Below are 16,215 nucleotides of genomic sequence, written 5' to 3'. Positions count from 1 at the left end.
AGTCCCCCAGAGGTTAATCCCTCCCACCCCCAGTTTTGTTAAATAAAGAGAGTTTCTATTTTTGAACACGTGTCCTTTATTTTTTACATCAGGAAGAAGGGGCTCGGGAAGGGTAAGTGGAAGGAGGTGAGAGAGGAATGGGGCACGAGCCCCCGATGGGGAGGACTGGGGTGGCTCTGCGGGCTCCTCGGGGTGGAAGCTTTCCTGTAGGGCCTCCTGGATCCTGATAGCCCCCTGATTGACCTCCCCTGGATGGCAGCCTGCGGCAAGTGCAGACGGGCTGATGGTCGAGTGCTGAAATGTGCCGAGTGTGGGCATTCAGGGCACTCCAAGACAGGACTGCTTTGATGTCCCCATCGAGTTAGACATGCAAGCGGGGAATCCTGAGAACTGTCTGTCCGGGGTGGGGGTCAGGTCCTTTTAAGCACAGCCCTCGGCTAGCCTGAGGAAGCAGCTCCACACCTTAAGTCCTAACCTGATGCCCTGACGGCACTGGTTCTGGCCAGCCTTAACTTCGGTTCAGGGTCCACTCAATGTGGACATGCTATTTCGAATTAGCAAAATGCTCATTCGAATTAGTTTTTAGGTCTAAATGCACTCATTCGAATTAGCTTATTTCAAATTAACTAATTTGAATTAAGTTAATTCGAATTAGTGCTGTAGTGTAGACATACCCTATTTGCGCAAAATCTTGCCAATGTAGACGTAGCCTATCTATATCTTTCTCACTCTCTCTTAACCACCAACTAGAATAGGCAGCTAGGCTAGGCTGGTATAGGCCCCAAAAATAACAAAGAGAAAATGATTAAGAAAGGTGTAATGAAGTTCCTTATGAGATTTCCTTATAAAGGACACATTCTACTATCTAAAATGAATTCCTATGAACTGAACTGTACAATTCCTCAGAGAAAGGTAAACAACAGATAACAGCCTAATGGTGGAACTGCTCATACCTGAGCAAAGAAAGCTGTGCTGGTGACTCGCTGGTTTTCTGATGGGGAATTTACCCAGGGAAGGAGGCTCTGTATGATCTCCACTGTTATTAGGCCAGATCTTTGCAGAACCCTGGAAGACAAAAGGAACCACTTATGGGGCAGACTGTGCACTTCAATAGCTTAGCTGCTATGACCATACAACTCTAAAACCTACGCATGGAAGCTCTGTGTTTCTCACCCAGGGCACCCCGCACAAAGCTATACCTGAAAGTTCCCTGTCAGTCACTCTATTTGTTGCCGATCCCTGAGGATGAAGTGCTGTCTCCTAGATCTCTTACCTCACCAGCAAACACACCCCCTCGTGGTGAGTCTGCAGATTTTCAAGAAGCATCCAAGTTTTCTGCTTCCAGAGAGTTCTTATCAGCTTCTCATTCATAGCCTTGAGAAGCACAGCCTCTAATGCTTCAATAGAACGCCTGGGGGAAAAGAGGCACAGAACTGTAGTAACCAATAGAAAGGCACAGCCTAAGCAGTCAGGAAACCCCAGTTACTTGTCAGGTCTGTTGTTCATTGACAGTTCATCCATTGACAGTGTCCTGGGGACCACTGTTTTTGGAAGGACTTAATTCCAGGAGGTATTTCAGTCTCATACATCTCATATTACTAGTGTTGCTATGGACAATATTTTGCAGTCACTTTCTCCTATCTGCAAGGTGTATGGGCACTAGCACAGTACAGTAATATGGAAAAAATACACAACCAGACCCCAAAAGCTGGGACACAGAGAGATTAGTGATCACTAATGGATATTTTGGGGCCCTATGTCCAGCGAGATGTGACAGGGTGCTGAGAGCTTGTACTTGGGGTCAGCACTCTGGTAACTACTAGTACTAATTAGCTTCCCCAGAGAAAGCCTAATTGGATAGAAATGTACCTGATTGCCTGGCTAGAGTGGGGCTATAGAATCAACAAACCTATTATCCCATTAATAAGGAATCTGCCTAAAGGGACATCCACAGGACTGTTTGAGGGAAACAGAGAGCAAAAGAGACAAAATGCTAGAGGCATCTAGATAGACTTATGTGTAGTGCTGTGGAGGAGCCGGTGGTCGTGGTACATGTAGGTCTCAATGACATAGGGAAGGGTAGGAGAGATGTCCTGGAGGCCAAATTTAGGTTGCTAGGAAAGAGACTGAAATCCAGGACCTCTATGGTGGCATTCTTGGAAATGCTTCCAGTTCCACGCGCAGGACCAGCTAAGCAGGCAAAGCTTCAGAGTCTCAATGCGTGGATGAGACGATGGTGTGGGGAAGAGGGGTTTGGATTTATCAAGAACTGGGGACACTTTTGGGAGAGGGGGAGCCTATACAGGAAGGATGGGCTCCACCTAAACCAGGGTGGAACCAGACTACTGGCACTAAACATTAAAAAGGCCGTAGAGCAGTTTTTAAACTAAGAGATGGGGGAAAGCCGATTCGTGGAGAGATGCACGTAAATCGCAGGGAGACTTCTCTTAGAGGAGAATCCGTTGATAGAGATTCTCTAAGTTGTAGTCAGAAAGAGAGGACAAAGAGACTGAGGCCTGAGGAGGCCTAGATAGTAGTGTTTGTGTTGCCAGAGCTTGGTGGTTTCAGGGAACTGACCTATAGCAAGCACAAACAAGACTTTCTCATATTAAAAGCAGGTGATGGTAAGGTGCCTCATAACCCTGAGAACTCCTGGGGAGTGTCACACAAATGGACTGGGATTCTCTTTGTTTTGCTCCCTTTCTTCTAATTACCTGCAAGGGTTGCCCTCACGTAGTTGTTGTCCTTTTCTAAATAACCTCTTTCGGCTGCTCATCCTGGGCAAAGGCATCTTTTGTCCTAGGGTTTGGCTGATCTGCTGCAGAAGAACAGTGAACAACTCCGGGAACAGCTCCTGCACAGTTTTGCTCAACTGCAATGCTGACACCACTTCAAAGATGGCACATGTTGCCTGAAAGGAGAGCATGGTAAAAGAAGAGGTCTCTTCCTAACACTATCACACTCTCTCCCCTTCTGATACCTGCTGGACTAAATTCTCACTCCTGTCACTAACTTGATGAATGACCGAGAGCAATTCACTCCATGTGTGCCTTAGCGTCCCATATCTGTAAAAATGTGTACGACCTATCAAGGCATGTTATGAGTTGCACAAAACATTTGCAAAGCACTGTAAGAAATCTGATTCAAAGACTTTCTAATTGCCAGATATTATTAAGTGAATCAGCCACATACTCTAAATCTGCCATCTGTTGTTCCACAGAAAGCACAGCTGGAATCCAGGAAACAGTACTTCAGAAAAGAAGTGCCCATATGACAATATTATACCACTCATCTAGCTTTCCATCAGCATGTTTGTCACAAGGCAGAGAAATACATGTCTGTCGTCTAACTTACTGTGAGAGGTTCAGCAGCTGCTAAATGCAGGTCAGTTTCTGTCTCTGAGGTCATGCTTCCTTCTTGGCTTGTTGGAGTCTTTATTCTTTCTATTAGGACCTTCAGGACTTGAGGGGCGAGCAAGGGATCTTTCCCCAGAGATCTCCACAGCTCAGTGGTGTCACTGCAATTTAACAGAAGTTATATGTGACCCCTGGAGACTTTTGTGGCTCTGACTATATGCATCATATTCAAGTAAAGAACACATTTTCTCCTTGACTATGATCAGGGCTCACCAGCCGCACTGTCCGGCGATCTGCGCATGCACAGATCGCCCGAACCCGGCTCTTCCAGGTTACAATCTACACGCCATGGATGAGTAGATTGTATTATTTGTCAAGCCCTGCCTATGATGAGCAAGTTCAGAGTGCTGTCCTCCTTATATGGTCCTCATGTTTTACATATTGAGTTTCTAGTTACAGAACTAAGTTAAGTTACATTTCAGGTTACATTTCTACAGTGCATGACTATTTTGGGATCCTGGAGGTATCCCGAAATAGCTACCCCACATTTACACAAGCAGCCCGTTATTTTGAAATATTTTTCAAAATAATGGGCACACTATTTTGCCATCCCAATAAACTTTGTTGCATGAGGGATAAGGGATGGCTTGAAATAGCACATTATTTCGACATTTGGTGCTGTGTAGAAGCGCCACATTTCAAAATAGGCTATGCAAAATATGATACGCAATTTGCGGAGTGCAAATTGTGCATCTTATTTCAAGTTTAGGGTGCTGTATAGACACAACCTTAGCCTTACTGCACCATAACCATTAATGCTAGACTTCAGAAGGAAAGGACACAGAGCTCTAATCACAGTTCCTGTTTTCCTACTTCTCAGTAGATATGGAATCATGAGCATGTGATGCCCAAAGATCTAGGGCCTGGGAGACAAGTTGAAGAAAGAAAAATGATCTTCCTACTAACTGGATGTACAACTATGAGAACAAATATTTGTGGCTAGCCCATGACCTCTTCACAAATGGCATTCCCTGGCCTCTATTTGCCAGAATGGGCATGTTCTGTTCACTCCCTATGGGGCACCTGGCATTGGCCACTGTCTGAAGACAGGATCCTGGGCTAGATGGACATTTGGTCTGACCCACTACAGCCGTTCTTATGTTCTTAGATTCCAGCACAGATGACTGATAATTCAGCTAGGGATGTTTGAATGAAATGATAGATATGCTTACCGCCCTGTCTTTAAGTACCAAGAATGACAACTCCATTCCAGCAGCCATACCCTTCCTGATACCAAAAGCCTGGTGCCCTATCCTTGCTAATCAGCCAGGAATTTGGATTTGAAGCTTTCATGCTACCAGAAAACGAACAGTCACTGGCAATTGCCAGGGTGATGTTAGTTCAGGGGTCTGGAGAGGCAAAAGTCCACTCCAGTGATGCCAGTAAAGGGAAGTCTTTAGGATGCCAAAGCAACTATTAATTAATGGAAACAGAATGAAACTTAATTTCTCCCTGCACCCACCTTGACATGGTCTTGGACCTTTCTGCAGAAAGACCCAAGCTATTAACCTTTAGGAATTATCTCAAACTGTCTGTGGCTTAAATGAAGCCTTACATCTTCCAGTGAAGCCGTGGGATCCATGGTTACCAAAATGAACACTGTAAGGAGCAGTATATACCTGTCCATCGGCAGAGGTTTGATGAGGAGGCTGAAGATCACTGCCTCTAGGTGATGGTGAGCAAGAATGGACACTGCCTCCACCAGGAACTGCCTCAAGCTACCCTGCTTGATGGTAGGCATATAATTATATATTCTACTCAGGATATCTGGCACCTGGACAGAATAAAACCAGAAAAAATGTCCCTTTTCCATTCTCTCCATTCATTCTGCAGAGCCAAAACGTTTATTTAGTCGTTTAGCAATTTGCTGTTCTTGTAGAAAATCCTCCCTTCAAAAAACAAGTATTTAGACATGGCTGCATAGATTTAACCCACAAACATTATGCATATCTCTGCCCATACCTGGCTGCAACACCGGGTTAAGACATGCTGAGGCCCTAAGCTATGTCAAGTTAAAGAGGCCTCATTGCATTTCCAAAAAAACATGTATTATTCTAACAGAAAGGACAATGAAAATAGAAATAATAAAGTTATCTATCTATCTATCTATCTATCTATCTATCTATCTATCTATCTATCTATCTATCTATCTGTACATAGGCAAAGAGGCAAGTAAAAACTAGTAATTTGGGGGTATTTTTAGAGACCCCTCATTATCTGAGGCCCTAAGATGTAGTTCACTTAGCTTGTCTCTTGGGGCCAGATATTCTCTTTTTGCATTTTACTCGGAGTCTAATTTTTCCAAGCCTTTCATGGCTGGAAACTGTGACAACAAGATAGACAAATAATCAAGCATCTTCCTTTTCCCTTGGGGTACGGCTACACTAGCTCGTTAGTTCGAGCTAGGTAGGGTAATGAGGGCAAGCAGAGTTGCAAATGAAGCCCAGGATTTAAATATCCCAGGCTTCATTTGCATGTTCCCGGGTGCTGCCATTTTAAAATCCTCCTTAATCTGAACTCCGTGCCCGCGGCTACACGCGGCACGGAGTAGGTAGTTCTAATTAAAGATCCTAATTCCATGAGGAGTAACGGTAGTTCGAATTAGGATCTTTAATTTGAACTACCTAGTCCATGCCGCATGTAGCCGCGGGCACGGAGTTTGGAGTAAGGGGGATTTAAAAATGGTGGCGCCAGGGAACATGCAAATGAAGCCCGGGATATTTAAATCTCGGGCTTCATTTGCAACTCCGCTTGCCCTCATTACACTCCCGAGCTCGAACTAACGAGCTAGTGCAGATGTACCGTTAGATTATCTCTGTCTTCTGCTGTTGATTCCCCCATTGCCTGACTCAGGATAGGAACACAGATGGAATTAACTTCCAATCCCAGGGGGAGAAACAGCAAGACTTGTGTTCACTGCAAATGATGGCAAAGATCTGAAAGCCTGCAGGTTAGCCAGAAAAACCTCTCCAGCTTCTATTTTACCTCATCCAGCATGGCACCTCCACACTCCTTCAGGATGATCTTCATCCACAGACCGGCTGCTGTGGCACAGGAGGGGCTAGCAGACAGCATACCATCCAGTATGGCCTCAATAAAATCTGTGGCTTGTTCAGAGGGAAAGTACTTACTAACCACCTGTGGACAGATCAAAAACAGGAAAGATTGCAATGATAGTCGGCTCCAGTACTTTTAAGAAAGGAGGCCTAAGAGCTGTATTGGAAAATAATGTATTCATCAGCAAATTGCTAATTGGGCTCATATCTGGCAAGGCAGTTGCAATTAACATTTTCTCTGTAATCTTTCTAGCTACCACATCTCTATTCTACACTAATAATATCAGGTTAGATCTTAGATTGTACAGTTAGCACAACATTGTATGGGACAAACAGGATGTAAATTTCCAGTTTATATTCTATTATGTACATGACATCTTTTCACAAAATATAAAAATATGCAAAGAGATGCATGCACACAAATATAGGTTCAGGTAAACACACAAGGTGCCAAGACTGGTTTCTCAGCTTGATGTCCCGCTCACATATTTTCCCCCTGGATGGATGGATGGATGGATGGATGTGCGCGCGCACATGCATGGGCATGTTCATGCAACTGTCTGGAATCTGTTTGTTTTTTACATGGCATTCATAGCATATACCTATGAAAAGCATGTTACTGATTACCCATGAATGCCTCACTCCCATAGCTCGCTCCAAGTGTGGAAAGACATCACAAAAGCATAAAACAATCACAGAATCATAGAATACTAGGACTGGAAGGGACCTTGAGAGTTCATCGAGTCCAATCCCCTGCCCTCATGGCAGGACCAAATACTGTCTAGACCATCCCTGATAGACATTTATCTAACCTACTCTTAAATATCTCCAGAAATGGAGATTCCACAACCTCCCTGGGCAATTTATTCCAGTGTTTGACTACCCTGACAATTAGGAACTTTTTCCTAATGTCCAATCTAAATCTCCCTTGCTTCAGTTTAAGCCCATTGCTTCTTGTTCTACCCCCATAGGCCAAGATGAACAAGTTTTCTCCCTCCTCCTTATGGCACCCTTTTAGATATCTGAAAACTGCTATCATGTTCCCCCTCGATCTTCTCTTTTCTAAACTAAACAAACCTAATTCCTTCAGCCTTCTCTCATAGGTCATGTTCTCTAGACCTTTCATCATTCTCGTTGCTCTTCTCTGGACCCTCTCCAATTTCTCCACATCTTTCTTGAAATGCGGTGCTCAGAACTGAACACAATACTCCAATTGAGGCCTAACCAGCGCAGAGTAGAGCGGAAGAATGACTTCTCATGTCTTGCTCACAACACCCCTGTTAATGCATCTCAGAATTATGTTTGCTTTCTTTGCAACGGCATCACACTGCTGACTCATATTCAACTTGTGGTCCACTATAACCCCTAGATCCCTTTCTGCCGTACTCCTTCCCAGACAGTCGCTTCCCATTCTGTATGTATGAAACTGATTGTTCCTTCCTAAGTGGAGAACTTGGCATTTGTCTTAAACTTCATCCTATTTACCTCAGACCATTTCTCCAATTTGTCCAAGTCATTTTGAATTAGTGACCCTATCCTGCAGATTAGTCGCAACCCCTCCCAGCTTGGTATCATCTGCAAACTTAATAAGCGTACTTTCTATATCAATATCTAAATTGTTGATGAAGATATTGAACAAAGCCGGTCCCAAAACAGACCCCTGTGGAACCCCACTTGTTATGCCTTTCCAGCAGGATTGTGAACCATTAATAACTACTCTCTGAGTATGGTTATCCAGCCAGTTATGCACCCACCTTATAGTAGCCCCATCTAAGTTGTATTTACCTAGTTTATTGATAAGAATATCATGCGAGACTGTATCAAATGCCTTACTAAAGTCTAGGTATACCACATCCACCGCTTCTCCCTTATCCACAAGACTCGTTATCCTATCAAAGAAAACTATCAGATTGGTTTGACATGATTTGTTCTTTACAAATCCAGGCTGGCTGTTCCCTATCACCTTGCCACTTTCCAAGTGTTTACAGACGATTTCCTTAATTACTTGCTCCATTATCTTCCCAGGCACAGAAGTTAAACTAACTGGTCTGTAGTTTCCTGGGTTGTTCTTATTTCCCTTTTTATAGATGGGCACTATATTTGCCCTTTTCCAGTCCTCTGGACAAGGGAAAATGAATGGTGCACAGCCACTAGGACAGTCACCTAGTGTTTGTTACCTTAGCCATTTTGGAAGATGCTTGAAACAGAGCCTCAGGGTCTGGAGTTGTTAGTGCCTCACGGAGACAACTCAGCTCCTCCTCTGCTGACCCCAGGTTAGTGCACTGACCTAGGATAGAGAAAAGGAGAAAAAGTATGGCAACATTAAATAAAACTGAACCTCTGATCCATAGATAATCATACAGGAGGATCTATGGGGTATGTTATTACCAGCTGTGTGTGAAATTTTGGCCCCACTAAAGCCAATGACGAAATTCTTATTGACTTTAACGGAGTCAGAATTTTACCGTCAGGCTATGTCTAGACTACATCCCTTTTTCGGAAAAGGGATGTAAATTAGACGTATCGCAATTGCTAATGAAGCGGGGATTTAAATCTCCCCTGCTTCATTAGCATAAAAATGGCTGCAGCTTTTTTCGGCACGGAGCTTTGCCGGAGAAAAGCGCCAGTCTAGATGCTGATCTTGCAGAAAATTAAGCCTTTTCCGAAAGATCCCTTATCCCTCCGAAAAAGGGATGTAGTCTAGACGTAGCCCCTATGTCTGAAAGTTAACAGTAATGGCATGTGATTCATTGTGATTCATACAGGATTAAACAGGCACTGTATTCTGTGTGGAGCATCTTTCTCTGTATATCTGGTTTCAGTAGCCACTCTGCTCTCAGTATTTAAATCTAATCTCATAGTCAAGCACAACTCATGTAGATTGATCTGAGGTTCTGATTTGGAGGAGAATCCCTCCACTGAACTCTCATTGTAAAAGAGATGGGGCTGACCAAAAGCTTAGGTAGGAAACCCAGGATCTTCGCTCACTTCTAAATCATGAACTGTCTCTTTAAGGGAAAGCTGTCCTGCTCTGTCATCTCCCTCTCCCCACCCCACTCTGCAGAGCGGGGGCATATGGGCATATGGCGGGGGAGAGAGTGTGTGTGAGACAATGTGTGTGTGTGTGTGTGTGAGAGAGAGAGAGAGAGAGAGAGAGAGGGACATGCTGGCTGCCAGAGAAATCTTAGAAACAGTGCCTCTTTAGATAGGCACTCCGTTACTCACCATACTTCAGACTGGAGCAGCACTATTGTATGTGTCCCTCTCCCCAAACTCTGCTCTGCAGAGATGATGACAGGGGCAAAGGGGTCACCCTGACTTCTGCACGTCTCCCTGCTCACCTCCCCTCCACACACCACTAGCAGCAGATAGGATGGAGCAAGGTCGGAGAGGGGCAGCTGAACACATGCTGCTGGCATGCTTGCTAATCAGCTGAGCGCTCCAGACAGAAATTCTGGGGAGAAGGGCAGATCTGGCCTGTGTGCTGTATTTTGTCCACCCTCTAATATTTGCAGATTATTTATTATTTGTGCAGTTCTCTTCCAGCAATGTACTTACAAGGCCCCAATCGTTCTGTTATATAAGTGTCGCTAACAAGACAGAAAGAATTACAGATGGAAAAAATGGTCATTACAACAATGAAAGAAAGTGAAGAGTTACTTACACCTGCTCATGGTCTCCTCACCTTGTATATTGAGAAGACAGTTGATACAGTCAACCACCCTCTGACGCGATGTCGTAACTGAAGCACAGGTATATGGTGCTAACAGCCCAATCAGAGATCCAATGTGATGAAAAGTTTCCTGAGGCTAATTTTAAAAGAATGAAGAATGAAAGTTCTCCGGCTATTATTTGCCTTCCTTATTGTGAACTCCATTACTGTACCTGGGTACGGCACATTGGAAAACATAATCCTTGTTGTACATGCAAATTGATGGGGTCTAAATTAGCTGTAGCACTCAAGAAAAATCTCAGAGTCATTGTGGATAGTCCTCTAAAAACATCTGTTCAACATGAGCTGCAGTTAAAAATGCTAATGGTATGTTAGGAACCACTAGGAAAAGGGATGAATAATAATATGATAAATATCATCATGCCACTGTTTCAAATCCATGGTACACCCACACCTTGAATATTGCAAGCAATTGTAGTCCTCCAACTTAAATAAAGTTAGGTTATAATTGGAAAAAGTTCAGAGAAAAGCAACAAAAATGATATGGGATATGGGACAAGTCATACAAGGAGAAGTTAAAAGGACTGGGACCATTCATCTTAGAAAAGAGATGCTTACAGGTGGGTATGATAGAGCCATATAAGATGATCAGAGATGCATGATATGGGTGTCCCTATATCTCTGACTGCCTGGGGCTGGGACTGGACAACAGGGGAGAGATCACTCAACAATTGCCTTGTTCTGTTTGTTCCCTCTGATGCATATAACATCCACCACTGTCAGAAGACAGGCTACATGAACCATTTGTCTGGGGGATCCAGAATGGCCATTCATGTTTTATGTTCTTATCTGATTAAATAGAAATAGAAATTCAACTTTAACAGCGATAGAAATGTAGCTGTGTTAGTCTGGGGTAGCTGAAGCAAATGCAGGACAATGTAGCACTTTAAAGACTAACAAGATTTATTTATTTTTATTTTTTTTTAAGATGGTTTATTAGATGATGAGATTTCGTGGGCCAGACCCACTTCCTCAGATCAGGAAGTGGGTCTGGCCCACGAAAGCTCATCATCTAATAAACCATCTTGTTAGTCTTTAAAGTGCTACATTGTCCTGCATTTTGCTTCAACTTTAACAGCCTGAGAGTATAGGAATGCATCTATGACACTGACACAGGCAACCTATGTGTGACCACAATAACTTAACAAGCGGCACTGCAATTGTATCAAGAGTCTATTTATAAAAAAGATGTGCTTCCTTATACAAGAGCATTTCACTGAAAGATTGTGTTGTCAGAATTTTCACTGACTTGCCCGAGGTCTAAGGAATGTAGGTCGCACTGTCAGATGTAAATATCCAGAATCAGATTCTGGTCTCTGTTCCACTTGTGTAAATCCAAAATAATGCCACTGAAGTCAGGGGCATTACCCTGGCTTTACACGAATATCACTGATCAGATTCTAGCTCTAATCCTTCAGTCCAGCTGCATCCTTGAGCATCCAAAGCTCCCACTGAAGTCAAGGGGAACAATCAGCATGCCAGAATGGCAGAACTGAGTCCTAAGTGTTAAGAACTCTCCTTACCAGATTTCTGGTGGACACATCGAGCTCTCTGAATACATAGGCGACCATATCCCCTGCTGCACAATTCTCCACACTTCCTGAACTGAGCAGCTTCAGGACAAAATGGAGACCTGCCATCCTCACCTGCAAGGGTAGAGATTATGCACGAGTTATTATTATCTCTTCTGCATGCAATATGAGACAGGATATGAGAGTCCTTTTGCTTTTGCTTTTATCTCTTTGGAATAGTGGCTGAAGTACAAATGATTAACACATCTGTTATGTAAATTCCTTGCAACACTGGCTACAGAAGTACCATGCAAATGCCAGTTTTCACTTTCAGGTGACACTGTAATTCGGAAAAAGGCAGCATTTTCTCCTATAAATGTAAACAAACTTGTTTGTCTTAGTGTCTGGCTGAACAAGAAGTAGGTCTGAATGGACTTGTAGACTCTAAAGTTTTACATTGTTTCGTTACGGTTAACAAAAAATATCTACATTTGTAAGTTGCATTTTCACGCTAAAGAGATTGCTCTACATCACTTCTATGAGATGAATTGAAAAATATTATTTCTTTTGTCATTTTTACAATGCAAATGTTTGTTATAAAAATAATATAAAGTGCATAGTACACACTTGTCATTGTGTTGTAATTGAAATCAATCTATTTGAAAATGTAAAAAACCACAAAAATATTTAATAAATTTCCATTTTTAATCGCATTAATTTTTAGTTAACTGTGATTAATTGAAACCCTATTAATAATCTCAGCCTAAAAATGTGTCTCATTGCCAGACTCTCCACTGAGTGAAATACTTCCCAGATATTAACAGCAATACCACTATTCCACACACAATCTTACCTTAGCACTCTGATCACTGAGAGCAGATTGCACTGCCTTCACAATCAGAAACTTTCTAACTCTTGTCTCAGGCACTGAAAGATAAGGAGAAGTGTGCAATATAGTATATCTTTGTTCCAAACACTCATGCTCCACATTAGAATGTGTCCTGTGCCCTATTTAAGAGTGCTACCAAGCTTCACTCATATACAGAATCAGCGGGGAAAATATAGGACCAGACTCTGATCTCAGTTACACCAGTCTAAGTCTGAAGTATTTCCACTTCTGTAAATAGCACCATCATACTATCCTGATGGAAATATTGTAAGAGAGTTAGACAAATGGAGGTCAGTGAAGTTAGTCTGTGTTTACCACCAGTATAGCAGAATTCGGAATCTATTCTAGAGTGTCTAATACTTATTCAGTCAGGAGTACTATTTTGTTTTTATCTCATTATTATTAACATGCATCCGCCACAAGATTACATTTGTATTTGTACCTTGAAAATATTTTAGGCTACATTCAGCACTTAATTAACCCTGTTGATTTCTGCGTGACCACATGGGAGTAACTTAGAGCAGCACTGGGTCCCTTTAGTGAATTTCCAACCCTCTGGTGAGCATGCATCTAAAAGGGTGTCACAAGGAGAAGGGAGAAAAATTGTTCTCTTTGGCCTCTGATGATAGGACAAGAAACAATGGGCTTAAATTGCAGCAAGGGAGGTTTAGGTTGGACATTAGGAAAAACGTCCCAACTGTTAGGTTGGTTAAACACTGTGAAAAATTGCCCAGGGAAGTTTTGGAATCTCCACCACTGGAAATACTTAAGAGCAGATTGGATAGACACCTATCAGGGGTGATCTAGACAGTGCTTGGTCCTGCCATGAGGGCAGGGGACTGGACTTGATAACCTCTCAAGGTCCCTTCCAGTTCTAATAATCTATGACTATATGACTCTATGTGTTGCAGCAGGGGCAGATGACCGTTTTGCGGGGCCCCGGGCAGCATAATTCCGCGGGGCCCCCCCTTTGCCACGGCGCATGCACAGTGACGCCATGCTCATGCACGGTGGCACCACGGCGCGTGCGCGGGGCTTTTTGAAGCGCGGGACCCGGGGCGGCCACCCCGCTCGCCCTGCCCTATATCCGCCCCTGTGTTACAGATCCTCTGTGCCCCGTTTGCAGAGATCATGAGTATGTTATAGCCCTACCATGCCTGCAAAGCCTTGGTTCTTTAGATCAACCTATAGCAGCTCATGCTTTTAGCTCTGGATGTCCCCAACTCAACCCCCAGCACGACGGCGATGATCGCAGCAGTCACAGTTACTCCTGTGTTACTTACAGTCAGCACCAATAATAGCTGTGAGCAGATTCAGGGATGCCACACGAACAGTCTCATTCTCAATCTTCAGCTGCGAGTGCAGATATGCTATGAGGTCATCAGGAGAAGAACGGGCTGCAAAGGAAGAAATCACATCCTCACTAACAACTGAAAGCTCATTCTTACCACACCTACAAAAGAAGGAAGTTACAAGGAAACGACTGTGTAATTTGGAGTCTCTTCCCCTACCTAGCAGTAGGATACAATAGCACAGCTCCATTTGATTTTCCATGATGAGCTGCTGAGTTGGAGAACAGATCTGTGGGAAGAAGAGAAGTGATCAAAGGAAAACTAATCAGAACAAGCAACTGAAAAGAAGATGCTCAATTAATTTCTAAGCACTCACTTCCTACCTTTCCAACCAAATAGAGCTCTGAACCCAAAATAAATGGTACTGACTGCACAACAAGAATCAGAAACAATGACCGATACACTGGATAACAGAAGTTCCTGCTTTCAAAGTGTTTTTAGCAGCAGAGCTAATTGAATCAAGACTTGACCCTTGGTAACTGGTTCAAATGGTTAATTATTCCACCATAAAAATGTAGGCCTTATTTGCAGTCTGAATTTGTCCAGCTTCATTTTCTAGTTATTGGCTCACGTTATGCCTTTCTCTGCTAGATTATTACATATGTTTCCCCACATAGATATTATAGACTGCAATTAAGTCACCCTGTCACAGGATAGGTCCTCCCCATTTGGATGGGATCAGTTTTTACTATATAACTCTAACTCCCTCTAAGAACTGGCTTATGCTAAAATTGCTTTACAAACTGAGCTGGATTTTAGCTAATAAAATGAGACCACTATCTGCTTATTCTTAAGCCAGCAGAAACCAATAAGGCATGAGAAGGTCTCCGGGCTCTTCACTAGCATTCAAAAGATGTTTATTCTTAATATGCTTCAGATCTGCTGTGCTTAAGCTCAAGTGATACAAGAACAAGTTCCCCTCACCCGGTCGTGCAGAGCACTGCAGATGGCTTGAAATTTCCCTTCAGGTAGAAGGATCTTATATTCACCAGAAACTTCCAAGAGCTGCCTCAGACTCTACAACAGAGGGTGAAAGTTAGAAGGTGGGCATACAAAGGAGCAATATGCAATGACTGAAGCAGGTTCATGGAATTCATAGATTCCAAGGCCAAAAGGGATGATTGTCATCAACTAGTCAGGCCTTCTGTATGACACAGGCCTTAGAAATTGCCAAACTAATTCCTAAAGCAGAACTTTCAGAAAAAAATCCCATCTTGATTTTAAAATGATCACCTTGACTCTTGGTAAATGGTTTGAATGGCTAATATCCCACCACTGAAAAGGTAGACCTTATTTCCCATCTGAATGGATCCTGTTTCAGTTTGTAGCCACTGGATCATGTCATGCCTTTCTCTGCTAGGTCATTACATAGATTTCCCCATGCAGATATTATAGACTGTAAGTAAGTCACCTGTCGCAGGGTAGGTCCACCCTGTTTGGATGGTATCAGGTTGTGGAGGAGTTAAAGAACTAAGGCAGCCCAAGTGACCTAGTCTCCCCAACCACCATAGCAGGCCTGGTTCTTAGAGCAGCATTGCCTAATAGTCAGGGTCAGTGCAGCAGCCCTTTAATGAGGCTCTTCAGCTCAATGACCCAAGCCCTTCTAGGTACGACCGTGCAACCTAGTGCTCAACCACCCTTTGGGGCAAACCAGTGTTGCCTAGTGGCCAGCCCTTCTCCACCAGGCTCTACCTACTCCACAGGGTCCCAGCCCAGGGCCTTGTCTTGCAGCTCAATGGGGTTTCTTCCAAAACATGCAGAGTCAAAGCCTAATACCTCAACTCAATAATGCTTAGTTCACATAGATTACTTCCCACCATTCTTCTGCAGCAGGTCATCTCAGTAACTCCATGGTCTCTCCTCCATCTGTGGCATTGGATGGTTGTGGGGGGGTCAACTGGAACCACAGGCTGGCTGGTTTCTGCATCCTAGGGCACTGGCAGTCCCTCCACAAAAGCCTGCAAAGCACCTCTGCTCCCTTCAGCTGTCAGCCTAGACAGAACTGAGCTGCTCCCTTTTATATCCTGGTTCCAGTTGGAGTATTCCCAGCAAGTATGAAGGGGCATAGCCCACAGATCATGATTAGCCCCCGCTGAACCATGCATGGTGGGTATCCTCTGTCACAAACACTCCCCCTTAAGAGGGTGTCCATTGGTGGACCTTCCTCTTCATCGTCTCCTTCCACTTGGGAGAAGTCTGTGTTTGCATGAGCCTTCCCTGGCCCAGTGTAACATACAGAAGTCATAGGGCTGGAGCGG

At 43.6% G+C, this 16,215-nt stretch overlaps 1 protein-coding gene across 1 annotated transcript in view; it reads right to left on the bottom strand.

Moving 5' to 3' along the window:
* Positions 1-947: 947 nt before the first annotated feature.
* Positions 948-16,215, bottom strand: part of LOC149525893 (maestro heat-like repeat-containing protein family member 2B) — a 30,373-nt gene continuing 15,105 nt past the window's right edge. The window contains exons 8-16 of the mRNA XM_089778055.1: positions 11,729-11,851; positions 10,158-10,281; positions 8,650-8,759; positions 6,402-6,554; positions 5,036-5,190; positions 3,355-3,517; positions 2,715-2,911; positions 1,274-1,411; positions 948-1,065 (exon numbers count right to left, since the gene is read on the bottom strand). Coding sequence (XP_089634181.1) covers positions 948-1,065; positions 1,274-1,411; positions 2,715-2,911; positions 3,355-3,517; positions 5,036-5,190; positions 6,402-6,554; positions 8,650-8,759; positions 10,158-10,281; positions 11,729-11,851 — 1,281 coding nt within the window. The remainder of the gene's footprint in view (positions 1,066-1,273; positions 1,412-2,714; positions 2,912-3,354; positions 3,518-5,035; positions 5,191-6,401; positions 6,555-8,649; positions 8,760-10,157; positions 10,282-11,728; positions 11,852-16,215) is intronic.

Source organism: Pelodiscus sinensis, chromosome 1, assembly GCF_052426305.1.
Source record: "Pelodiscus sinensis isolate ZL-2025 chromosome 1, ASM5242630v1, whole genome shotgun sequence".
NCBI lineage: Eukaryota > Metazoa > Chordata > Testudines > Trionychidae > Pelodiscus > Pelodiscus sinensis.
This window is presented reverse-complemented; position numbering and strand designations above follow the sequence as displayed.